Source organism: Pelodiscus sinensis, chromosome 1 (genome assembly GCF_052426305.1).
Source record: "Pelodiscus sinensis isolate ZL-2025 chromosome 1, ASM5242630v1, whole genome shotgun sequence".
NCBI classification, from domain to species: Eukaryota; Metazoa; Chordata; order Testudines; family Trionychidae; genus Pelodiscus; species Pelodiscus sinensis.
In genome coordinates this window covers 242,932,875-242,959,582 of record NC_143052.1, presented here as the reverse complement: position 1 = coordinate 242,959,582, position 26,708 = coordinate 242,932,875, and the positions used below count along the sequence as shown (strand labels likewise).

Below are 26,708 nucleotides of genomic sequence, written 5' to 3'. Positions count from 1 at the left end.
AGTCTGGGTGGGAGGGGAGGGGTGGGGTGCAGGAGTGGGAGAAGGTATAGGAGTGGGCTGGAGATTGGGGTGGGGTTCTGGGCAGGAGGTAAGGTGTTGAAGCAGAGGGGAGGTGTAGGAGTGGCTGGGGGTGGAAAGTCTGGGTAGGAGGTAGGGTGCAGGAGTGGGAGGTAGGAATGTTAATTTTTGGATATTTGCGTAAATGTGTAATCACTTGAAATGTTAGCGGTTACACTTTTGCATATGGTGGGGAGTGGAGGCAGGTGAGAACCAGTGTTTGAGGGGAGCCAGCTTAAAAATTCTTGGAGAGTCCTCTGCATATTCTCCCTCATGGTATAGATTGTCAAGCAGTAAATCCATAAGAGAGAAGGAAAGAGGTGGACAAGAGGTCCAAAGAATAATGCTTTGTGCATGTGTGAGTGAAAGGCCTAGTAGTAGCCTGACTGACTTCTGTAAAGGAGGCATGCTGCTGTTGAAGCTGACATGGTTCTAGCAGAGTGGGACCTTACCCATTGGGGAAAAGGAGTGCTAGCCTAAAGTGTGTTGCTTGGATACAAAATTTGATCTATCTGGATAGTATTTGAGAACAAAGTCAGCTTAAAAGACACATCTTGGTGAATGTTTGAATTCTTTAGTTCTGTCTAAATAATAAGCCAACAGTTTCTTACCATGTGAAGTATGCAGTGCATCTTCCATCCTCTCAGTGGGCATGTGGCTTAGGGGAAAACACAGGAAAACTTATACATTGATTGTGAAAATCTATAATTACTTTAGGGGAAAATTTGATTTGAGGAAGCAGAATTAATTTGTCCCTCTGAATAACTGTAAATGGGGAAATTAACATATGTTTTTGTAACTTATTCATCTTGCATAAATAATTACAATGAGAAATGCATTTTTAACACCAGTTGAAATAATAAATATTTTCCCATAGGCTCAAATGGATATTGCAGTGATTCCCAACCTTTCTGATACCAGAGACTGGGAACATTTTATTTGCATATTTGCATATTCCTTATGCAAATAATAATTAAACAAATACATATTACTGGTCCACCAAAAGCCCTGGCCTCCACAGTGCCCCCCAGTGCCCGCCCTAACCCTTAGAGCCCTGCATCCCTCCACTACCACGCAGCGCCAGCCACTGACCCCAGAGTCCCCTGAACCCTCTCCCCGCAGTGTCATCCTCCACCTCAGAGTCCACAGTGCCTGCCCCGCCCTTCCTCACCTCACCCTGTGCTGCCTCCCAGATGCCAGTTGAGCACTGCTGCCTGGGTCACAGCTGCTTTAAGGCTGCTGTGCCAAGCTCTGTGCAGCCCTCCCACCGCGCAGAAAAGCACTGTTCCGTGTCTGGGATGAGACCCCACCTCTGCCCTGCCAGGCCTGGTGACAGTCCAGCCCCCGACACACGCATGGGATCGTTGGTGTCTGTGGCACAACTGACAGGGACGGGCGCATGTTTCTGGTGTCTCCAGAGTTCGTTCCCCAGGCTGTTAACAGTCAGGGCCTAGAGGCACAGGGTACCAGCCCCCCGACACCCGCGGGTTTGCATCAGGGAGCCTGGCTCCCCCTGCACAACTGTGACCAGCACTGCCAGCTGTGACGCCCTAGGACATTGGGAAGCAGCCAGATCCAAGGGGGAAGCCGGGGCCTCTAACCTGATTTTCAGTAATACCAATCAAGGCCAGAACGCTTATGGCCATGAAACCTAGGCTCCCTGGTCCCAAACATGCCATCCACAATGGAAAGGACTTGGGGCAGTCTCCCGCCATGCAGCCCCACCAGCTGGGCCACGAGACTGCCTCCAGAGCTGGAACCAGGGCCATGCTGAGGCTGTCCACCATGGCCCGGCTCCAGCCGCAGCGCACAAGGCAGCCTGCAGCGCCACTCACTGTGGGTGAGTAGGGGGAGAATTTTTAGTGGCGGATAGGGAATGGGGCTCATTAGCAGCTGGGGGGCTTTGCCTAGCAAAGTGCTGCAGCCTGGCAGGTGGTGGTTCGCGGCTTGCCACTGCTCCATGGACTGGTGGTTGGGAACCGCTGGGATATCGTGTTAAATGTGTGAAAACTAGATTAAGATCCCTAGAGGGTGTTAGATTTTTAATAAGGGGAGCAAATAACCATAAATGTTAAATGCCTTTAAAATAAAACACAATCTCTTAACTGTCTGATAGGCAAATACTCCTTTATTATCTGTGAGAAAATGGCATGTTGATACTGCTGAAATATGGACCTTCATCTAAGAGAGTGATAGGTATAATGCTGAGTTGAGAGTAAGTTCTTGGGTATATCTAGAATTGAGATTTTTTTGTAGCAGAGAGATTCATTGACCATATAGTAAACATTTTCTGTTTTGAAATAAACATTTTGTAGAGTTCACTAACAACTTCAACACTGAATAATGAAAAAGTTCCAGGTTCTTAAAAAAACATGCAGTGAAGTGAAGAGTCTGGTTCTGGTTGATAGATTTGATGGTCCTGTTGTGTCAGCAAACCTGGAATGATAGGAAGCCTCTCTTTGATCCATACTGCGAGGTAAAGCAAATCTGTGAACCATTTGGTGTCTGGGGCAAACAAGTGCAATTAAAATTACTTTGACGTTGTCCTATTTTACTTTCCCTGAAACTCTCTAGAATTAGGGGCAATGGAGGAAAGACATATAGAAGATGTTTATTTCATGAGAAGGTAGCGTTCTTAATTTTTGGCTTTTATTTGTTAAAAAAAAATCCAATATTCTTTGGGTGTTTATTTTTCAAACATTAATACCAGGTTGAGATTGGGTTAAAAAATAGAAAAGGTGTGGGGGGGACGGGGACAGACGACAATTTTTCCATAATATATGTATTTTGCTAAAGTTTAATAAAAACAAGTTTCATCTATACCAATTTATTTTGTCTCTCAGCTGCTTGTTTTTTCCAGAAATCCTGGTTTGTGTATGCTTGCATAATTTTCTTCAAAGTATCCTCATTCATGTTGAGCCTCTTGTCTTGGAGGAGGTCCAACTTTGAAAATAAGTGTTGTGCATCTAGGGATGTCAACATGTGGACTACACGATTAACCAATAAGCCTGAGCTTATCTGTTAATCTTGATGACTACATGCACTTCCTCCCCTTTGCTGCCTTTGTATCACCACCATGCTGTGCAATTGGGAGGCTAAGGGGGCAGGCAGGAGCTGATGTTCACAAAGAGCTGGCTTTCAAGCAGGCTCCCCACGCATGCCAGCTCTGCCTCCTCTCTTGCTGCTTCCTACAGAGGCAGTGGGGGGAGAAGGGGAGGGAAACAGTTGCCAGTGCTTAAAAGCTGGTTTCCCCTCCCCCCTCCCAGCACCAGCTCCGCGATGCCGCCTGCCCTTCTCCTCCCCCATCACACTGCTGTCTCTATGCGGGGAGGGGAGAATCTGCTGCAGCCCAGGCTTGCTGCAGGCAGAGGCTGTTCTATGGTAGCAGCCCCTGTTCATGGATGGTCCTAGGTCACTACGGACAGAGGCTGCTCTGGCATCCCAGGGAGAAGCCTTGGACCGTGGTGAGCTTGGTCTCATTGTGGACAGAGGCTGCTTTTATGGAATGCAGCATTTAAACCCCAATTTCTTGGTCTTGGGAGCTGCCATAATGGTTTCTTCAAGAATGGAACTGACACTGGAGAAGGTTACATTATGCAGTATAAAAACCTTACATTAAGTAACAAACTTAGGCCCACTGTTTTATGTAAGCTGAGCACTTGTGCAGCCTCTCAGGAGAGATTGCAGTGCCTCCCAGCTAATTAGCAGAGTGCCCACTACTAGGTATTTTTTTTCTACTGGTGGTGCACATTTGCACATGCCTTGGTGCACTTAAAATTATTCTGCACGTGAATGGAAAAAAATCCATACATGGATGGAAAAGATTGGATGGAACATTGCTTAGGCCTTGTCTACATTACCATGGACTGTCAATCTAAGTTAGGCAACTCATATAGCTGAAGTTGGCATACTCAGAGCTATATACCATGACGTCTTCACTGTGGTAAGTCAATTGTTGATGCTTTCCTGCCAGTTCCACCTACACTTCTCATTCTGAGGGGCAAGAGGGGAGTACTGGAATTGAAGGTCGATAAAATAGCTGCCCATCGATCTGGCGGGCACTTTCCCTTCCAGTACAACATAACTATAACTGTAACCTAATAGAATAATTGAGCACCATCTGAAAGAAGTTTCTGGACCAGAGGTATAGAGCAGTTCCTAATTTGTTTCTGCTGGCAGTGAGCAGGAACTGAGATAGCCAAAGTGCCACACCCCTTGTCATTGCCTCACTCCTGTAATTTTAGGAGTGGTGAGGGGACAGGAGAAGAGGAGGCATGGGAGCACTCCACTGGGCACTGCTAGTTAGGTTCCAACTTCTTAAGCAGCACATGGTACATCCCATGAGTGGCAGTATATTGAGGCCAGTATGTTGATAGAGATTGTGCTTCTCCTCCTCCCTTTTCCACCTCCTCTAACATAAGCCTCAATCGGCTGAAGGCAGATATCTGGGATTCAAGATATGTCCCTTTGGTGATGCAGCAGAATGCATTAATAACCGCCATTTGAGGTGCTGCCTTGTAATTTTAGATGGGTACATGTCTGGGTACTGCTCTGTGTGCAAGAAGACATTTTCAACATTCATCCTGAAGGCTACAGAAGGTAGACTGAAGCAATCTGTGGAAATATTATAAGCTGTTCTCACAGGAGAAAGGGAAAAAGGCTCGGGAGAAAACTTTCAGTATGTAATGGAGGTGATAATAATTCAAACAGTGATAGAAACAAGGATACCTTATTTGACTATCTTTTTTTAAATTTAGTCTCTTGCATGGCATATAGATACGGTGGTTATGAGAACATCAGAAATGTATAGACTACACTATGGTAGCATTACTTGGTCCTTAAATGCATTTAAAATTAAGAAATGGCCTTAAGTAGCACAGTGTATGTGTTGTTTACTGCGGTGTTTTTCTTCCAGTACACAAAGCTTTGGTGACTGCAGCTATAATGAAGATTTAATAAGGACATGTGACATGAGGCTGTTTCCTACTGTATTGTGTGATGACTTAACAGCTTATGTTATAGCTTACTTTTCTTTCATGAAAGATTAACTACTTTTATTAAAGCCTTTTTCTTCTGGAATAATGCTGAATAATTCCTGTTGCAGATACTTACATAATATTGCTTTCAACACAACTAGAAATGAAAGTGACATTTAAAAAAACCTGATTCATTTTTTAACTTGACATTCTGTAGTAATGTTTCTGATGTGATTTAATTGATAAAAAATCCACCTCCCAGAAACCCTCAGGCAATGATTAGTTTATGCTTTATTTTTCCAAAAGCAAAGCTAGTGTTTTTTTCTCACTATTAGAAATGTCTTACATTTGCTTTAAACAGTATTTGTAGAAACTATGGTTTGCTCTAATTAATAAGTCTTATGTGTAACAGTTGGTGCATTGTTAATGTCCAGTCTCTTCTGTGGTTTACCAGCATAGTTTACAAGCTCAGGTTTCAGCTTCTGTTTATTTCAGGGTTTCGGGAACAAAGAAACAGCATAATCTTTTTGACAACAGTTTGTTCATGCTCATAGAAATAGAAAGGCAAACTTTGTATTCTCACTATTTAACAAATAGTATCAATAGATCATATACAGAATATTTCCTCTCTTTGGGTGCATCTACACAGCACCCTAAACTCGAAATAAGATACGCAATTTGTGCTACGCAAATTGGCTGCGTCTACACTGGCCCCTTTTCCGAAAGGGGCATGCTAATTTTAAACTTCGTAATAGGGAAATCCGCGGGGGATATTTAAATATCCCCCGCGGGATTTAAATAAAGATGTCCGCCGCTTTTTTCCGGCTTGTAGAAAAGCCGGAAAAGAGCGTCTAGACTGGCCCGATCCTCCGGAATAAAGCCCTATTCCGGAGGATCTCTTATTCTTATTTGAAGTAGGAATAAGAGATCCTCCGGAATAGGGCTTTATTCCGGAGGATCGGGCCAGTCTAGATGCTCTTTTCCGGCTTTTCTACAAGCCGGAAAAAAGCGGCGGACATCTTTATTTAAATCCCGCGGGGGATATTTAAATCGCCCGCGGATTTCCCTATTACGAAGTTTAAAATTAGCATACCCCTTTCGGAAAAGGGGCCAGTGTAGACGCAGCCATTGTGTATCTTATTTTGAAATTTGGCACATCTATACAGTGCCAAATTTCAAAATAGCGTGCTGTTTCCAGCCATTTCTTATCTGTTGTGCAATGTGATTTATCAGGATGGCAAAATAGCGCACCTGTTGTTTTGAAATAACGGGCAGCTTGTGGAGACATGGGGTAGTGCAGTGTACCCTGGCTTAGTACGTAAGATTCATTTAACCCTCCACCATAGTTGGCACAGTTTGACTTGAATCTTTGAGAAAGAAAGCTGTTTTGTTTCTGTATTATTGAACTGAATACATATACTGTGCAGCAATTGATTCTTTCAGGTTGTTCTTGTCATGAATTAAAGCCTTTACCTCTGCTAATAGGCCTAAAGAAATAATTAATAGGCAGCAATTCGTAGCTATGATATTTAATAGGCAAAACCATAAATTCATAGACTACATACTTCTATCAGTACAGGCAAAATTTGCCACCGTGAAACTAGTATCTTGGCACTAAGTTGTTTTTCCAATGGGATAAAGATTTGGTTTGTTGGATGACACACTTAAATTATTGTAAAATTATTTTATAGCTATTTAAAGGGTAAAATAAAAATATCACAAGCGTTTGATTATACACTTATACCGTACCTGAGAGACAGTATTATACATTTTTTTTCTTAAAAACTTTGCTACAAAAGCATGGAATCTGGTAAGGTACTACTGTTTCAGACAACCTATAAAAATACTGTTTTAGAGAAAACCACACAGTAAAAGTTCATTTAAGTGTAATATAATTTTTGTGCCTGGATTATAACTTTCCAAGATCTTTTGACCTTTAGAACTTGATCCCCAATTGTTCTTCAGCATCTTCAGATCATGCTGTAAGGTAGTCGTCTCCAACCTTTTTACACCCAAGATAACTTTTTAAATGTCAGAGCAAGCCAAGATCTACCCCATCCCTTCCCCTAGACCCCACCCCTTTTGAGGCCCCGTCCTCTCCATTACTTGCTATCGCCAGCCCTTATTCACTCTCACTGTGTTGAGACCGGAGGTGAAGGCTCTGGGGTGGGAATGAGGGATTCAGGTGTGGGAAGGGGTGAGAGGTGCAAGCTCTGGGAGGGAATTTGGGTGCAGGAGGAGGCGGAGAATGGGATGCTGGCTCAGGGAGGGGGTTTCAAGTTGGAGAGTGCTGGGGTCAGGCAGAGGGTTGGGATGCTGGAGCAAGCTGCAGGTTTGTGGATGTGAGGGTGCAGGAATTTGGGTTGGAGATATGAGGGGCTCAGGGCTGGGGGATTGGGTGTATGATGTGCTCAGAGCACAGGTTTGGGGTATGTGGATGGTGCAGGAGTGTTGTGGCACAAGACTACAGATGTGAGGGGCTCAGAGCAGGGAGTTCAGGTATATGATAGGCTCAGAGTTAGGATTAGGAGGCAGTGCAGAAGTGTTATGATGCTGCAGCCAGATGTGGCCTTGGCCCCAATTGGGGGCTTGTTGGCCAGGCTTCATTTTTAAATAAAGTATTATGTCCACACAAAACATTTCAGCTTTGTCTTTATTTGTGGGAGAGGCGGGGAACCTATTTTGGATCAGGGGCCACTCACCGAAAAATCAATCGGGGACAACACAAGTGAGATTGGAGAGGTTGTTTTTTTTCCAAACTCCCGCAAGCCTCACTGATGTGGCCCCAACGGAGACATCTCACTCCCTTGGCACTTCAGTCCCATGGAGGGGAGGAGGAAGGATAGGTAGGACTGAGGTTCAAAGCCTCAGGCCAGGTTAACTCTTCTGGGGTTCCAGGATTAGTGGATTTTTTTGAAGCCCTCTATGCTCTGAGGTGGGGCCAAAAATGAGGGATCCAGTGCGCAGAACAGGGCTGTCAGTGAGTGAGGTTGGGATGGGAGTGCAGAATTTGAATGGAAAGTAGGGTACAGGAGCAACCTGGGGGTTGCTGACTGAGCTGAGTTCTGTTCAATCATTATTTTGTTATAGATATCATGTAATACAATTTGATGTGTGGATTTGTTGGTTATATTTGGCTGTTAACTTAAGATATTGGAAGAAATTTAGCAAAATAACCTAGTATAATTGATAATAGATTGACTGGCTATTTTTGGTGGCAATAATTTTTATCAGCTTTGTAATCAATGACAGTAGTTACTAAAATCCAAAAAACAAAGGTACCTGTTAAACTCAGCAGAAAGCAACTATAAAGCTCCTCTTGAATCTTAATTTTGATCAAAATGAAGCATCTTCTAACCACCTTCACCTTTTCTAAACAGTTAATTTGTGGGGATAAAAGGCAGTCCTGGTAGGATTTGTAAGCCATTTCCTATTTAGAAGATATTTTGGCGGAGACAAAATATTCTAAAGCAACTAGTAATTTGAGTGTTGTAATTTTTGGGTGCTTATGTTAGGGGATATGTTCAAGGGTCTGATTTTTGTAGTAGGTCAGGATTTACTGGGGTGGTGTCCCAACAAGTCTTCTGCTCATCAGCGATGACAACCAGAAAGCTGTGTGCATGTGTGCTCGATCATGAGTGCTGTGTTGACTTGTGCAATTAGTCAAGACATCAGATTCCAAGAGAGCCTACAAAAACCACAAATCAGATAAGGATCGAAAGTGCCCAGCCAGGTTTATTAAGTGAAGTACAGTAATAATTGTCAGTAGACTCTACCAAACCACTACGCTTATGTACCCATAAGAATGGACTCAGCTCAGTCAGTGGATGTCCCACTGCTCCCTATGCTGGACAAAGACTGCCCCTCCAAAATGCCACTTTATATACAGGTACAAACAAGTTACCCATCATTCCTGACCTGTCAGGTTGCCACCCTCTGACTCTACTTAGATATCGCCCACCACTCTGCACTTCATGGTTCAATTAGAACCTCTCTGTCCATCATGCTGTCATTTTAGATCCTTTCCAGAACCTGGGTCAGTATGTGGGGAGTGTGAGTACCAAGGACTTTTTTAGTGAGCTGGTGGTACCATCCTTTTGGAATCTGCTTTCAACTTATGACTAATACCAATTACTGTTCTACACCTAGGCCTATTACCAGTTGGTGTTTTGCATTCTCATCCCTGTTTGTGCCAACTTCTGTGAACAGAGGCCTGCTTCTTGCTCACAGCTTAGCTTTATATTAGCTAAGTTTTGTCCTTTGTTAGCTAGTCCTCAGGCATCAAAGCAGGCCTGTGCTACTTGGGCTTTCTCAGGCCCTCATTTTACTACATTTTCCCCCAGAAAGTGTTGAGTACACATTTTTTTAAGGGGAGCATTTGAATTTCAGAGTGTTGGGCACTTAACATTAATAATCACTTCTGAAAGTTTTGTGCTTTCTTCTGGAATTTAATAAAATAATCTTTTGCTCATAGCTATACTCATTTTACTTTACATTTGTTCTTGTACTGGTGGTGGTGATGGCTTTAATTATGGAGATTGTTTCCAAAGCTGCTATTATCTCTTCTTTTCATCTACTACAGAAAAACAGATAAAAATAGTTACAAGTCAGTGGGGGATAATAGCAAACAAATATAACCAGTTATATATAATCAGTTATTTATTTGTCAGTTCAACATTTAACTAAGTTGGCAGTGTTTGTATAACTAGGTTGGCTCAATTTTTTTTTAATTCACCCAAGCAAATTATTTATTTAGCTTTGTTGAATAACACAGTGTGTCAGAGTCCTGGCAATAGTTTGGACAACCTAACAAAATTGTTCTAAGTTTAATGCAAGCCCCTGCATTATAACTTCTGAAACAAAAGGATTTAGCACAATTTGCTTTGGAATAAATGGCACCAGCCAATAATGAGAAGATAGCAGCAAAAACAAAATAGCTTTTTTGGAGAGGTTTCAAAAGCACCACCGTGTTCTTTGATGGTTCAATTTGTAGTCATTTGAGAGATGTTAAAACTACTTAACTGCTGCTTGCAAAATGTGTGTGTCTGGGGCTGGGGGGGAGGGGGGCGGAGAGCTAGTGAAACGCTGGCTCTACCAGAAATGGAAAAAGGAGATATCTTGGGTTAGATGATCAACAATGATATCTGCCATAAACTTTGATACCTGTAAAATGAAGGCTTCGAAATTTGAGTCTATTCTGGTCCACACAAGTGAATTTCTGGGCCTTGCAAAACTGAATATGCTGACTGTTAGAAGGGATTTCCTCAGCTATAGTACAGAGTGCTAGATGTGGCTCTTAAGAATTTAAAACATACTTGATCATCTAGGGGGCTTTAAGCTCATATAAAGCAAGTTTCTCTTACTGTTTAAATTGGAAGGCTGTCTAGAGATATAGTCAGTTGGCTTGATTAAAGTTTTGTTTAAGGTAGGATTATTGACAATAGCTGTACTACCAGTGGCTGCTAAACTCCTTTCAGACAGACCCTGTGACATGTCTAATGCAGTCCCTAGGACATCTAGTATTTGCTGCATCACTTTTAGAGATTGACAATAGGGATGTTAGAGATTGTGTAACTGAATAATCGTGTAACCGCACCAAAACTTAGCAGTTACATTTGATAGTCTCAGGAGGTGGGGCCAGCAGCCAGTCCACCGCTGGCCTCCTGCTATCCCATGCTGCTTCCTCTGTATCAGTGGCAGGTGGAAGCCAGCCCACAAGGGGAGCTGATATTAAAACTGGGCAGACTGATATTATTCCTGAGCAGACCAGCTCTCACCTGCTGCCTCATGCTGCTGCCTCTCTGATAGAGAGGCAGCAGCGTGGGGTGGCAGCAACCTCTATTTGCAGGTGGCCCAAGCTCCCTGTGGACAGAGGCTGCTCCACCATCCAAAAGAGCAGCTTCTGACTACGGTGAACCCAGACCTGCTGCAGACAAAGGCTTCTCTGTGACAGCAGCCCCTCTCCATTACCTGCCGATAATGGCTATGCCGGCATCCTGCCTGCCCTCTCTCTGTGCTGCTGCCTCTATCCATCATGCTGTCATTTTAGATCCTTTCCTGAACCTGGGTCAGTATGTGTGGGGAGTGTGAGTACCAAGGACTTTTTTAATACAGAGAATCTGGTGCTGTGGGAAGCAGCAAGAGCGAGGCAGACAGCTCCATGGAGCCAGCACATGCACAGAGCTGGCTTAAAAGCGCATATCAGCTCCCACCTGCGCCCCTCATCCTCTGCACTGTTCCCTTGCAGAGGTGGGGAGAGCAGGCGGCTCCACTGGATATAGTACTCATGGGGAGCCAGCTTAAAAGCCAGCTCCTGCCTCCGCTCTCCCCTGTGCTGCTTCTGATTCAGAGGCAACAAAGGAGAGCTGTGCGTGTAGTCATTATGATTAACTGATAAGTCTAGGCTTATTGGTTAATCATTTAAATAACTATACTAACATCCCCAGTTGAAAAGGTTTACATTATTTCTTATAACAAGTAGTTACAGCATTGCAACATCTACTAACTGCTTCAGAGATGCAGTGTGTCCTGTTGATTTGAAAAATTTGGACCTGAAAAAACAAAAAACTATTCTCAGCTACCTGCCTGTAAATGTGGACTACTGTGTCACCTAGTCCAGACTATGATCCACTAGAAGATTTACTCAGCGTGGCTCAGGTCTTTAACTGAAATACGTTTTTTGTCTTCATTTAAAGCATTGTTTTGGGATGGGGATGGGGATGGGGATGAGGGGTTCATTATGCAGGCTGTTCCAGGGAGAGAGGACAGCCCAAGCCATATCTCAGTGCAGCACCTAGGGGTGGGTAATTGACTACTTGTGTACTTGATACAATTTATATCAAGTACATGATTAGTTGATAAGCAGCGGCTCTGCAGTTTAAATGTAGTAGGATCCAGGTACGCAGGCTGGAAGTAGGTCTGGGACCTGGCACGAGCAGGGTTCAGCCGTTATGGCTCATGCTAGGTCCCGTACCACTGTGGCTTTGCTTTTTAAATGTAGTATGAGCCGCTAGGCTCTTAAAACATTTAAAAGGTAGAGCTGCAGTGCGGGTGGCTCCTGGAGCTGACACAAGTTGGGACTGAGCAGTCCTGGCTCATGCCAGCTCTGGGACTGCTGCAGCTCTGCCTCCCCTGCTCCCCCTCCAAGCTGCACCAGTTCCCGCTTCTCCCTCACCCCCGCACTTGCTGCAAGTAGAGAGGAAAGCAATAGTTGAGTAGTGACTCGACTACCTGATAAGCCTAAGCTTATTGGGTAGTCAACTGCTCGAGTAGTCGTTTATATCCCTACTCCATACTAGGGAAATAAAATCCCATTTAATGAGTTAATCCATTAATAAACATTATGTTCAACTGGTTAAACATTTAAATGGGTGTGAGCTGGAGAGGCCCCTTGCAATGGGTGGGGGCTGTTCTGGCTGGGCTGGAGTGCTTCCCATGCACAGTGCATTGGGCTGCTCTGGCCAGGTCGGACCCACTCCAGGCCCTAGCCTGTTCACAGCACCCCCTCCCCGGCCTATGGTTTGATGGGTTCTGTCAGGCCTCTAGTTAATAGTAACTGGTATGCATCACCCAGAAAGGGTGATGTGACTGACTAAACTATTAACATACCTGATTCATATAGCTGGGGAGATTGCAGTCCCCTGGCTAGGGGACCGAGAGATACACACAGAGGCATACAAATGGACAAACTCTCTGAAATATATAAAACTTAACTGTCCCTTTCTCCACCCCTGCCCTCTGCTGGCCCAGTGGGGTTATAGCTGTCCTGGTCCTCATCTCTCGGGCCTTGCTGCCCCTGTCGTCAATCTGCAGTATAACTCCCTCCTAGCAGACCCCTTCCTTTCCATTTTATGAGAAACAATCTAATTTCATGCACAACACCAAACTCTGATCTTGCTGTAAGTGTAAAACAGCTGTGTTTTTTCCAGTACATGGAAAGCAAAATAAATTAACCCTTCTCATTTGAAAATTGCTCATATGGATCTAATGCTGTTGGGATTCGGGATGCAAGTGACTAGTTGAGGATGCAAGTGACTAGCCTAGGCTTATCGAATAGTTGAGTCACTATTCAACTACGCATTTTCCCTCCTCCCTCCCCCTTGCTTCCTCTGTATCCGAGGCAGGAAGGGTTGGGGGAGCAGGATCTGGCAGCAAGATGGGGAGCACCGTCTCTGCCGGGGAAGGGAAGCAGAGGTGCAGAGCGGGAACAGGTGCGAGCTGGGACTGAGCAGTCCCAGAAGGCTGCGGCTCTGCTTTTTAAATGTAGTAAAAGCCAGGCAGCTCTTACTATATTTAAAAAGCAGAGCTGCAGTAGTCCTAGAGTTGGCACGAGCCTGGACTTCTCAGTCCTGGCTCGTGCCGGGTCCCCTGCTGCAACTCTGCCTTCTAACTGTAGTAAGAGCCAGGCAGGTTAACAGCTACTTAACATCCCTAGTGTGGGATAAGCAGTCTCTCGGAGTTCCTAGAAATCTGTGTCGGTTGGAACCTCCATGTTCCTTTTCAGCAAAGGTGCAGCATGTTCAACTGCTGTATCCTCAACAGTTCCTGAGCCCCTCCTCCCCTTTCTCTGCCTGTTCGGGTGTTTTTTGTATAATGTCCAGCTTGGGTGTACAAGCTTGTGGTCAATTCTTAACTGCCAGACTCAATCCTTTCCTGGTTGTTTGAATCTTCCGTCTGTGAGTATCCACATGGGCAGTTTACCCACTTCTTTTGACCCTCAAGATAAGGATTTCTTTAGTTAGTGGAAGAAACTAAGTGGTGACTGAGCCACTCCTGCTCCGACGTTCCTGGGACCCTGCACAATGCAAAGGGTTGGGGGAAGTGGCAGCACTTTCTAGAAGATTCTGAGATGGTGGGCCAGACATGCAGAGATGGTCGTTCTCCAAGAGTGTGGCTCCCTCTGGGCAGCCATCATGTCGCAGAACCAGTCTCTTTATGGTAAGAACAATTTTTTTTTCTCTTCAAGAGGGATAACCAGAGGTCAGTACAGAAGTGATTACTGAGTGAAAGGCCTTCTGTAAATGCCCCAGTTTGACTGATCAACTTTGTAACTAGTTCTCTGAAGCCATAAATCTGCAGACTTTTGTGTAGCATTTTTCTCTGTAGTTTCTAGGATCTCCTAGCAATTCTTGCCAGCTCATGGTATGAGAGAAAATATTGGAAATATTCCTCTTGCATGTAGAAAACCATCAGTTATTCCAAGGAGACATTTTTAATGGACATATAGTCTTCTTATAACTAACCAAGTGCACTGGCTCTTCACTGCTTTCACCAGTTAATGTGTCACTGTGTAGGGTTGCCAGGTAGACCCTGCCAGAAAAACGGACACACTTGATCATGGGTGGGTGGGGGGAAATGGGAGAGGAGAAAGGCTGGCTGGGAGGGGGGCAGGGCAGGGGGCAGGGCTGGCGGGGGGGGGGGGAGTCCAGGAGCCACGGGATTAGACGGGAGGAAGGGGGGGATGGGAGGAAGGGAGGTGGGGGGGGGGGGGGGAGCTGGCCGAGGGGGGGGGGGGCCGGGAAGCAGAGCTGGCGAGGGGGGGATCGGGGGCCGCAGGGCTGGCCAAGAGGAAGGGGGGCGGGAAGTAGAGCTGGGGGGGCTCAGGGGCCACGGGGCTGGACGGGAGGAAGGGGGGTGGGAAGCAGAGCTGGTGGGGGGGGGTGCAGCCACTGGCCACAGCCTGAGTCTTTTGGGCCACACCCCCAGCAGGAACTCTCTTTAGTTACAAGCAGAAGCCAGGCAGGGGCGGGGCTGGGAGCCACCAGCTGGGAGGTGGGGCCGTGATTGGCGCTTGGAGCCTCTGGTTGTGCGCAGAAGCTGGGCAGGGGGAGTGGCTAGGAGTCCTAGCCACTGCCCGTGACCCGCCCGGCTTTTGCGTGCGACTACAGGGCTCCTAGCACCAATCGCTCCCCCAGTCGCTCCTCCGCCCCCACCAGGCTTCCGTCTGGCACCCAGCCAGGAATTCAGAAAATACCGGATATTGCACATGTCCGGTATTTTCTGAATTTTTCTGCTGGACAGACGGTGCAAATACTGGACTGTCCGGTAGAAAACCGGACACCTGGCAACCCTACGTTCACTGCTTAGTTTTCGTTGTTTAACACAGACTGTTATTGCTAAAGAGACTGAAAAGGATGTAGAGGAATTTCACAAAACAAATTGGAACTGGGTTTGAAACACTTGTACCTTTTTTTGGTCTCTTATATTATTTCAAGACTGTTTTGATTACAGTCCTCTTACTTTACAGGGTTCCATTGTAAAATTGCATTTATTATAAAATGTTCTGTAATGCTAAACACAATGTTCTACTTTTAAATACTCAAACTCTGTCCTTAGATTTGGAGGTCTCCATAAAGAGGTTGTTTTCCTTCTGAAAAGAAGCTGACTGTTGAAAGGAAAAAAGGGGTTTAAGGGAGTTTAATCTTTAGGGAAAGATTTGACGCTTCTGAAACTGAAGTATTAATAAATATAAATCTTTTCTCCTTGAACTAGAAACCTTAGCATTAAAATTTGAGGTAGGAGGGGAGTTCCTCTACATTTGATTCAGTCTCATCTCTGTATAGACCTACTAACAAGTCACAAATATATAAACAGACAATGCTGTAAATACCTACAATATTTATATGATGTATAATTGAGAATATGGGGAAGCAGTAAGGTGATTTTGCTTTTATTTATAGCATTTGTGAGATTGATACGGGAATAATACATACAGTTCTGATGTCCATATTTTTAAAAGGATGTTGAAAAAGTGGAGAGGGTGTCGAGAAGAGAATGGAAATTATGAAGGCTAGAAATAATGGCTTGCTGTGAGACGCCTGGAGGCAGGCATTAATCTGTGTGGCACATCTAGGATTTCCTTTATCGGGAGAAAAAATATTAGGTACTAACGGCACTGTAATCTAAGTGAGTGTGGTATAACCGGAATCAATGGCTAAAAGTGAAAGGCCAAACAAATTGAAATTAGAAATAAGGCACAAGTCTATAATGGTGAGGGAACAAACTATCAAGAGAAGTGGTGAATTCTTTATCTCTTGAGTTGAAATCTGTAAAACTAGAGAGTGGATGCCATCTTGAATGATCCTGTTGTCAAACACTAGTTACAGGGCTTAATACAGAAATAACTGGATGAAGTTCTATTGTTTGTTTGTGTTTTAGAAGAGGTCAGACTCATGCCTACTGCTTGGGGCGGGGGGCGCAAAAGGGGCAACTGCCCCAGGGCCTGGCAATTCAAAGGGTCCCTGCTGCCATTCTAGGCCCTTTAAATCACCACTGTAGCACTGTGCTGGGCACTGTAGGTGACTCTAAAGGCTAGCTGGACAGAGGCCCTGCCCACGCAGCCCGAGGCCCCATCCCTTCCAGGAGCATGGAGCCTGATTGCCCACCTTGTCTAGGAGCTTGTGGAGGTTGTCAGCTCCACTGGTCAGACTACATAATTGAATGGTCCCATCTGACCTTTGTCCATGCATGCACAGAAAACTGTACTTTTTTCATATCTAAAGTCAGGAAGAATGATGAGTTACTGCCAGGATGAGCCCAAAAGCTACTAAATGAAATGTGATATTGCAGTGAAAAATGTGGAAGTTCCCACAGAACGATTTCGATAACTAATTATAATGGGTTGCAATTTAAATAGTATTTCTAGAGTTAGCCTTCAGAACAGTATTTTTAAAATGTGGGGTAATGAAAAATATACTAAATGTCTGAAGTGGCATTTAACTAGAGATCTTAAAAATATTTGGACTAAGAACAATGAAAGAAATTTAGTTTTATGCTTTGATATAATGGCACGCGTGCCCGTCAAAGTACTCTGATCCACTGATCAAACAGAGCTTTTGACTTGTCTTGCAATGTGTAGTTTTCCTCCTTTCAGGGTTCCAATCATTTTATTTTATTTTTTTATGTAATACACTAGCTAACCTGTTTTTGTTTTGTAAAGTTTGTTTCCATCACCTGTCATGGCAAGAGAATGATGCTTGTCCAACAATAATGATTGCATTGACTGAACTAGTTGTTTGAAGGGGAGACTGATGTGATGGTGTTGCTCTATCAGGAGGCTTGGATACACTCAATGAAGCCACATCAGGTGCATAAACATAAGAGGTTTTATTGCCAAAGCATATTACACCTTACAGCCTTCACGCATTACTAAACATGTGCTTCTCAGTGCAGAGAAACAGGCAATTAAACAAGCAAGCGAGCACTCAGGCAAGCAAGGATCCAATGCTTACTCCCCTTCTCCAGCTACTGCCAGTCCTGAGCCCTCCCTGCTGTGCTCTCGCGGGCTGGTAGTGGGCGCTGCTCCAGTGAGGGAAACTCCTGGGCATCCACATGGCCTAGATCCACAGGTGGGACTGACCATTCAGGCAGGGCCTTTCAGCTGTTTTATAACTCTTTCTTTCCAAGAAGCACAAACATTCACAGGCACATTCTAGCAAGAAGCACCACGGCTATCCCATTCCCACACATGTCCTTGGGCTTAATTATCTCACAACTTGTTTATGCAGTTAAGGAGACCTTGAGCCAGCTCATCACTGGTTAGAACCAGCCCAGCGCCGGCTCCAGCCGAGCCACCTGCAACAAACAGCAGGGGTAACTAATGGTCACCCCCTGACAGATGGGAGAGTCTTGAAGTATTGACACGTTGTCCTGAAGTATTATGTGGTCATTTCCTTAAATTCTACTTCTACTTCTACAAAGCAGAATTTAATTGTTACTATTGAACTTACGACTTGATATACTAATAATCAAGTGGTCTCCCAAAAGGTTTTGTGAATCTGCATATAAATTGAAGTGATTTTTCCATAGGTTGATGAAAATTTAGAAGATAATTTCTTGGTAATTGATCAAGTACAGTCCTCTTAAGGCATTTAGAACCTTAAAGGGATCAGCAGCACAGTTTCAGTGCATTCAGGAATACTGAGAAAAGGTGTTTTGTGGAACTGTCAAACAATTTTTCAGAATTGGTTTACCATATTTTAACTCTTTGGTATCTTCAGTTCTATAAGTCTATAAGGATGGAATATCCCTCTAAGAACATGCTCAACAGGCAATATATCATCAATAAAGCTCTAGCTTTTTTCTAAGGGGCGAATTTAGGATGATCAAGAAGGCAGATACAATGATTCTTTGCCTCATACTTTAAATTAAGGTTGCTTATTATTTAGGGCCTTCTCCAGTACAGTTTGTTTTATTATACTTGTTTTTCTCTCCTAACTACCTCTGAGGCCCCTAACTGTGCCCCTCTCTCCCACTTTCCCACCCCAGGATGCATTGATTTAAATCAAGGTAACTAAAAGCAGGGGTTTTGTTTCTGAGCCTCCCCGCTAACATGCTATAAAAACTCAATGTTCCATCTGTGCCACAATGATTTTTCTGCATATAAAAAAATGGGGCAGCTGTTAGAGCAGGATTGGGCAAAATTCAGCATGTGGGCTGGATTTAGCCTGCTAAACTGTTGTCACCATTTCATGGCCTAATGGGAGTTCAGACAGGCTCCCTGACTTCTGCACTTTCACATGCTGCTCAAAGTGGCTGGCTGTGGAGGGCATGTGTTCTATGCTCACCATTTGCAGGGGTGGGAGGGCTTCATGTGCTGCTTCTGCCCCCAGCACAGTCTCACAGCTCCCATTGGCCAGAAAACACCAATGGGAGCTGCCTGGACCAGGTCTGTGGTGTAGGCAGCATGTGATGTCCACCCTTCTACTCCCAGGAGCTCATTGTGCTCAGAGAACACATAGTCCCCAATGCTGGCCACTTTGAGTGGCATGGAAGGCATGGAGCCTACCTGAGGGTCCCGCTGGGCTGCTGGTCAGGAGCTGCCTAGGTAAACACCTTCTGGCCAGAGCCTAACCAGCCACTCCTTCCCTCCCCCCGCCCCCCCCAAGCCCTCTGCTTCCCTTTCTGCACATCTGCCCCAGGTCACAACCCAAACCCTCTGCACTCTGCTCCTGCACCCTCACCCCAGGTCAACCTCTTTCCAGACTCTGCTCCCCCTTGGCCCACTCCCATGAAATCTGCTTTCAGTCCCCAGGGAACCCTGAGCCCCTGCTTGAGAACTGCTGACTTACATCACTAAGTACAAAGCCTTGGTCTAAACCAGATAATTTTGTCCATTCTTAAAAAAAATAGACGCTATTGCAGCTGAATTTATAACAAAAAAAGAGTATTAGTGGCAAGATTAGTAGGCTAGGGAACTGCTGTCCCCTTTTGGTGTATTCTGAGTGCACCCTGGAGGTGTCAGGCCTTCACCTTCTCTGAATAAAATTGAGCATTAAGGTACTGTCAGACCTAAACATGGGTTTCCACTCCCTAGGTTGCAATGGAAGTCCGAACCTGCAGGAGTTTCTTTCTGGGAGCCTCTGACAGGATACGTGTTCAGTAATACAGAAACATTGTCTTCAAAACAAAGCAGGATTTCTTTTGCCACAAAGATTCTCAGCACTTAGAGATGGATTTAAAAGTACAGATGTGCCCACACATTTCCTTATCTAAACTTCAGCTGTCTGTTATAGTTGGGATAAGGGTAAGGTGATCTGGCTTATTCCCCATCTTTGAGTTGGGATAACCGGCCTGTGCTGCATACGGCCTTCTCCCTTTGTGTGTCTTTAGTCAGCCTCTTCGCCTACTCACTAACACTCTCTGACTATCCTTTGTTCATTTCTCCTCTCTCCCCTTGCTTAAAGCACTAATCAGGGCTTTTTTATCTTTAGAGTCTCAGCCTTGGCATCTGGAAGTAGCATTTTCCAGTAATGGCTCAATCATTCTCTGGACTGCTTTGAAGGTGTGTAATTGAAGCTGGTTTTCCTGTCATTGCTGATTCTTTCCTGGGTTCTTCAACAAGCCCTTTATGGCCTCCTTGGATTTTGACCCTGAATGCTATTTATTCAGGCAAGCAGCAATGCAAAATTGAACAAGGAAACTGAGTAACACCTAATATGCATGAGAAATCAGAGACATTTCCTCACTTCAGCTATGGGCAACCTAGGCTAATGAGCGAGGCTGCATGAGTGGCCCTCCATCTCAGTGGGCCACAAGATGGTTGGTGTGTAAACTAAACCATAGCAAGTACTTTGAATGCAAAGGGGCTCATGGCTCTCAGTAAATGTGATACACAATCAGCAGGCACCTCACTTCACTTTGCCTATGCCTAGTGTGAGTCACTATAATAATACTTGTAGGAAAAAAAGCTATGTAGACAGAAACCAGCAGACTTGTGGGCAACAATAAACAAAAAGTCACAAATAGCATTCCAGTGGGCTGCAGGTTGCCCACTACTGCCCTATTTGAGCAGAATTACCATTGTAGAAAGCCTCAGAATGTCCTTATGCTTCATTGCAATTTATATGTAGCCACCTTACCATTGTAGCTTTTCAACCCAGTGAATGAACAATCTTCACTCTTACAGGTATCTTCTGACATTCTCAACCTTGCCACCCTACTATGAAAAAGTCCTTAGGAACACTTGAAAAACTATAATTTTCTTTAAAGGACCAAAATCTCCTTTTATTCCCAACGCTAAATGTTTGTTTTACTTCCATCTTTTGTTTTGTGGTATCCTATAGGAAAAAATAGATTGCTGGTGTACTCTGTCCAGAGTGTCTGAAGTCTTACCTCTGAATATTTTGTATTTAATTTTGATGCGCAAAGCAGCAGTGAAAGAGTGTCCTCTTGGACTCCTGTGCTGAAGTGAAATAGTCAAGATTCTCTTGCTGGAAAGGTAGCAAGACTAAGAGAATGAAGTACACGGCCTTTCTATTAGTTATGTCAGCCCCCCCCTCGTGCTTTATGAAAATCGGCTTATGAGTGTGGATAACTTAAAGACACATTTAGACAAAATGTATTGTGACATATCTGCAGAATGTGTATGTTCTATTTCTGTTCATGTATCATTCTTGTAAGTGAAGTTAGAAATATAAAACTTGGTTTTGTTAATAATTCTGAATGTGCTAATGAGTGTCGTTATTGATGCTCAGAGACATAGTGGCCTGGTGCTCCAGTCGATCTGTGCGAATGAGTGTGCTTTTTTCCTCTAAGCACATATTGTGGTTGGTCCTGCCAGGACACGTGGCCAGGCCACCTGATGCTGGAACCCATCTTGGATCTTGTACTTTTCCACTCAAGGTGAGAAAAGTTTGAACTGAACACAAAGAATTCCTGCCTTTGGCAAAGGGGTATAAAGCTGGGAAACAAAACAATAGGGTAGTTGCCAGATTCCTGCTGGAAACATCTAAGAATGAACAGGGGGAAGGACTGGGTCCAAGCTAGGAGGCTGTCTACTTTGTGCAGGAGATTATAGAACTGTTAGGGTAACATTTTTCATGTATTAGGATTAGCTGGCATGTTTTTCATTTGCCTTAGTTCCTTATTTTGATCTGTTTTCACTTGCAACTACTTATATCCTACTTTCTATACTTGATAATAAACAAGTGGTTTTTATTGAGTCCAGTGTAAATAATTGTTACCTGGGGGAGGAGCAAGCACTGTACACCTCTTTCATTGATAAAAGGGGCTGATTTTATGAGTTTTCTGTGTGTAACTTTTATACAGAATAAGACTGGTTTATTTGGGGTTTTGATCCTCTTTGGGACTGTGTTCCTGGGTGCTGTCAATGGCCTTATAGATGAACCCTCTCAGAGCTGAGCTAGTGCAGCATCTATGTTGCTTTGTTGTGGGGCTGTTATCCCAACTCTTTGCATTGGCTGGGGGATACCAGAGCTTATGGCCCAACAGGACAGAGTTGTGGGTAGGGATATAATAACATAGTTGGTTAAACAATTAACCAATAAGAAAAACGATTAACCAATAAGCTTATTGATTAATACTGCCAACTACACACCTACTCCTTCCCACCCCCTGCAGCTCTTCCAGTAAATGTTGAGAGGGCTCGCCAGCAACCTGGCTAAGTCCCGGCTCATGCTGGGTTCTGGGAGTTACCCCTGCTACAACTCTGCATAAAAAGTCATGTAGGAGCCTACGGGCAGGGTGCTACCCCTGCAGCTCTGCAAGGAAAGTGTTATTGCAGAGCTGGAGCAGGGCTAGCTCCCAGGACCCAGTGCAAGCCAGGACTGAGCCAGGCTGCCTGCACACCAGCGCCTAAAATACTCTTAGTGCAGAGCTGCAGTGGGGTTTGTTGCTAGACCTGGCACAAACTGGGACTGAGTGCTTGCACTACTAACCCTTATTAATCAATCATGTAGTTGACATTTTTGTCAAGTACAATATTAATGAATTACATGCTTCTTAACATACCTAGTTATGGGTGCCACAGAGGGCAGGTGGGCTCAGTGGCATGACTAACACACATCAGGTGACATTCTCAAGGGGACCCTGGTGATCAAACCCATCACAGTGTATGTACATATACATTGAATCAGTTCACAATGTATGTCCAGAAATAGTCATTTCAAAATGTTTACAAAGAAATACAATCACTTAAATGATGTAGTAAAATAAACTACCTGTTATAATTGTTGTAGGAGTTGGATATTGCTTCCTAAAGAGTTAAATGGAAATATTTAAATTAAAACAAACCTCACAAGTTTTTAAAAACTTAAAAAAGGAAATGTAAAAAATAGAGAATCAGTGCTACAAAAAGACCCATCACTATCCAATTTAAAGTGCAATATTTCTTATATATCACAGACTATCAGGAAAGTTTTCATCTCAGATGTTTTTATAGCTGGAATCAGGTTTCTCTTTACACTACATCCAACAGTGCTATGCATAAGTGAGATCTTCTGCCTTTTTAGGTGGATATTATCCACAATCGAACACCTAAAAATCAAAATATCCCCTTTAATTCTAAATCCAAACCCAGTTATCCTGCTTATAATGCAAATAGCTAGATAACTTCCTAACCATCATGTTTGAAACTTACCAACCCAGAGTAAATACCCTATACACTGCTAAAACAAAAAATAGTTCTGGAAGACTTTTCCATTGCATGTAGCTCCCAACTCTTTGTGATAGCTCAGGGTAGGTCAGATGTTTCAGATCTCGCTTATCCTCTTACATAAACACATAATCAACTTATATAAACCAGTAAAGTAGATAATTACCTCTTACATTCAGTACAGAGATCATCACCCCCATTTGAGTTATTATAATTCATGCTATATTTTAGTTTGGAGTATTTGTAGTAAAAATCATAAATGTCACAGGCAGTAAACAAAACTCCAGGACCTTGTGATGTGTCCATGATTTGTGTTATCCCTAACTAAAACCTGAGCCACGTGGCTGTGGGTGTTTTGCAGGGTGGTCCAGAGACCATGGTTGATGGAGAGAGTGGGGGTACCAGGGGTGGAGCCTCGCTCAGCTCTGTGTAGTGTCTGGAAGTGGCCTGTATTTCCCTGCCAAAGCAGGTTTCCTCCATGTGTTGCCTCAGTCATAAACTTTAACTCTTCAGCCCCCATTTGGCTGGGAACTACAGTTGATGGGAGTCATAGAGCTGAAGCTTATGGCTGGGGCAACATGCAGACACCCTCTTTCCCCACTCTCTCCCCCCCCCCCGATATTACCCACTTCCAAGGAGCCCTGCCCCAAGAAAGCATCCCCCTGTACCTCAACCCCCTGTTGCAGTCTTAAGCCCCCTTCCACATTCAAGCTGGCTTAGAAGTGGCCACTGCAGGTGGCACGGGCTGGCTGATCTGCTTATGCAGCTCTGGAGCTAGCTGTACTGTCCACTGCAGAATTCCTGGAGGTCATAAAAAAGTCTGAATTAAGAGAATTAGCAGGTTTTAATGATGTGCTAGTATAGACTCATGGCCCCTATAAAATCATAGGGTTGGAAGGGTCATTCTAGCCTGTGTAGCACTTTCAACTCAATATCACGGCACCTTTTCTGCTGGCCAATCTGGGAATTAGTTGTTTGGCTTTGGATCACCCTCTGTTAGGTAGTGTCCTACCTGCTGTTACCTACTTCTTTCCTCCACCAGTTCAGGCCACAGAGGATCTCAGTGCCCCTATGGGTCTTAGTTAGGAAGTTTTTCCAGAGATTTAATTTAAAGCAACTTTCACCTGACTTTCATGTTGTGTTTGCATGGCTGGTGGTAAGATAACAAGCAAACCATACTACTGCCACCTGTGAACAGTGTATTTTAGTCAATATCATTGAGACACAAAAAGGTAAACCCTCAAGCTATTACTAAACTCTTCAGATTAGTACCACACTTTAAGTATTTACTTTCCTCTAGGAAAAAATACTTTTCTACTTGGAATTCCTCTTAAAGGACTTGACCTTTTTAAGACAGCTCTCTTACTCAGTGTTGGTATGGGGCAGTTGCCTGTCAGTACTGCTAATATCCAAGCGCTCCTTCTCTAAGTTGGCTTGGTTCATGTGGAGGGGGTAGTGACCTGGAGCTGCATTGCAAAGGTGATTCATGGCTGCTGTTGGCTTAGATGATTATGTATTCAGGACCCTTAAAATAGCAGACAGCCCCCACTCCATGCCACAAAAAAGGGAAAATAAAAAACCTGGCTATTAGGCTGAAGATGAAGTCGTGCAGTGGCTCCTGGTCCCAGGTGGCACAGACCTTTCTTATGATACCTGCAATTCTCTTAAGAGAGCAGACTCTCCAAAAATTGCCCTGACTGGTGTAGGGAGAAGGCAGCGTAGGGCCTGTTCTAAACATTAGATCAGTGTTCTAATACTTCATTGGACCATGACCCCCTTCTTTCAACAAAAATGACTATACAACCCCAGGAGGGGGAACTGAATCCTGAGTCCTCCCAAAGTATGTAGCCCTGAATCGGGGGGAAGGGCAAAGCCAAAGTCCAAAGGCTTCAGCCCTAGGTAACCTGTAACCTGAACCCCTGGCACTCTGAGTGGAGGGGCTTGGGCTTGCGCTTGGGCTTCATCCCTGAGGCTGTGTCTAGACTACAAAGAAAAGTTGGAAAAAGATACTCAAATTGCGAAACGCAATTTGCAACTTTTTCCACTTTTCTTCCAAAAGAGGCTTTTCCAACATTTGGCCTGTCTACACTAGGCCAAGTGTAGGGAAAAAAGCCTCTTTCAGAACATCCCTTCTTCCTTGGTATCCCAGAAAAACTCTGCAGTCTAGACGTACCCTGAGTGGTAAGACTCTGGCTTCCGTCCCAGGCCTCAGTAAATCTAAACAGTCACTGGCAACCCCATTAAAAACAGGATGATAACCTATTTCAGGTTCCTGACCCACAGTTTGAGAGCAGCTGAATTAGGTTACACACATGTGGCTGGCTAAGCCATCTATCTGCAAGTAAATCTAGAGTCTTCTGAAAAGACCTATAACTAGCCAACCATGGAATAAAGTATTTTCAGAAGAGGGCTATGAGTGCAATGTATAATTAGTTTTCTTGAATATTCAATGTAAATTTAATTTGTACTAATTTATTTTGTAGGCACAGTCTTATAAAGGTAACCTGAGTTTATTTCATCATTACTTTTCTGTGGCTCTGCTTTACAGCAGCTGAGCCTCTGCTGCTATAGCTTCTGTGATTTGGCCTAGTTCCAGAACTGTACTTAGACGCCAGGAGCAGACAATATGAACAGGGAAATACCCTCATCTGGGAAGAGGCAGATCTTATGCTCAGTAAAACTTAAAAACAAAAACACTTTTGATTGTATACTCAAAGCGAGGCTCAGAACAGAAAGTAAATAATTATGAAGAATCCATTTTTAGATTTAAAAACCATTTTCCTCTGAATTTCCCTTTTAGTTTTATCATATAAAATATACATGCACAGTTTTGTATTTGTGCTTAATAGGATTCAGTTTACCAGCTAGTAAATTGTTCAGCGCTGTGCCAAAAAAGCAAACCGGCAAACCCAAAACAGATGTTACAATAGTAACCCATCTGCCAGGTAGCACCACCAGCAGCCAGGGTTCAATATCCCAGGGTTCCATTACATCCATCCACACCGAACTGGCTTGAGCTCCCACCCAGTAACCTGGGAGAGGGGCACCAGTACACAACACCACTGGGCACCTCTGGGAGGCAGTGCTTCCCCACTCCTAAGCAGATCCTGAGTGCAGAAAAGAAACTTTTAATAAAAGAGGGCGAGAAGTAACATCCCATTAATTTGGGCAAACATCAAAAACAAAATTCATAACCCAAACCACAAGTAAACATCCCAGCTCAAGTAGGTAGGGCAATGTCCTTTCACTCTCAGGCTCTCAAGTCTAGCCATGTAAATGTCCCATTCACATGCCCAGCCCTTCTCTGCACTCCACTCACAGTTGCTGCCCTTGGTCAGGGTAGACCAGAGTTCAGAGGTGATTTGCAGAGTTCACCTCCCATCCTGGGGAGGGGGGAGAGTAGGAGGTATCTCACCCATTCTGTTGGTTACTCACCATCCGCCTGCTCGCTGCTCTCACATGTTGCTTTGCTGGCTGCCTGCCGACCACTTGCCACTGCTCCTGCTGGCCTCTTTGCCAGCCACCAGCCACTGTTCCTGCTGGCCACCTGTTGCCGTTGGCCTTATGATGGATTTGGCTGTGGGCTAAACCTAGTGATTTCAGCTCTCTTGGCTTCTCAGTGAATTCAGCTCTTGGCCTGCAGCACAGTCCAGTCAAAAGATTCCAGCAGTAACTGGAATGATGCTTTTAATAAAGAGACTCCTTATAGAGTTTGTTTTAGTTTTATCATTACAACAGGGTGGGCTATGGGGAGAGAAACAGGTTGAACCAGTTTTACAGCT

At 44.3% G+C, this 26,708-nt stretch overlaps 1 protein-coding gene across 6 annotated transcripts in view; it reads left to right on the top strand.

The window, feature by feature from the left end:
- The window catches only part of ATP11A (ATPase phospholipid transporting 11A), a 236,011-nt gene that overhangs the window by 76,281 nt on the left and 133,022 nt on the right, over positions 1-26,708 (top strand). For 4 of the 6 annotated variants that reach the window (XM_025179410.3, XM_025179412.3, XM_025179413.3 and 1 more), the window contains exon 1: positions 13,417-13,970. The exons of 1 other annotated variant lie outside the window; for it this stretch is intronic. In XM_025179410.3, the coding sequence (XP_025035195.3) occupies positions 13,896-13,970 (75 nt within the window). In that variant the 5' untranslated portion in view covers positions 13,417-13,895. Of the gene's footprint in view, positions 1-13,416; positions 13,971-26,708 lie in introns of those variants that run through there. One more of the 6 variants, XM_025179411.3, reaches the window with a different exon arrangement.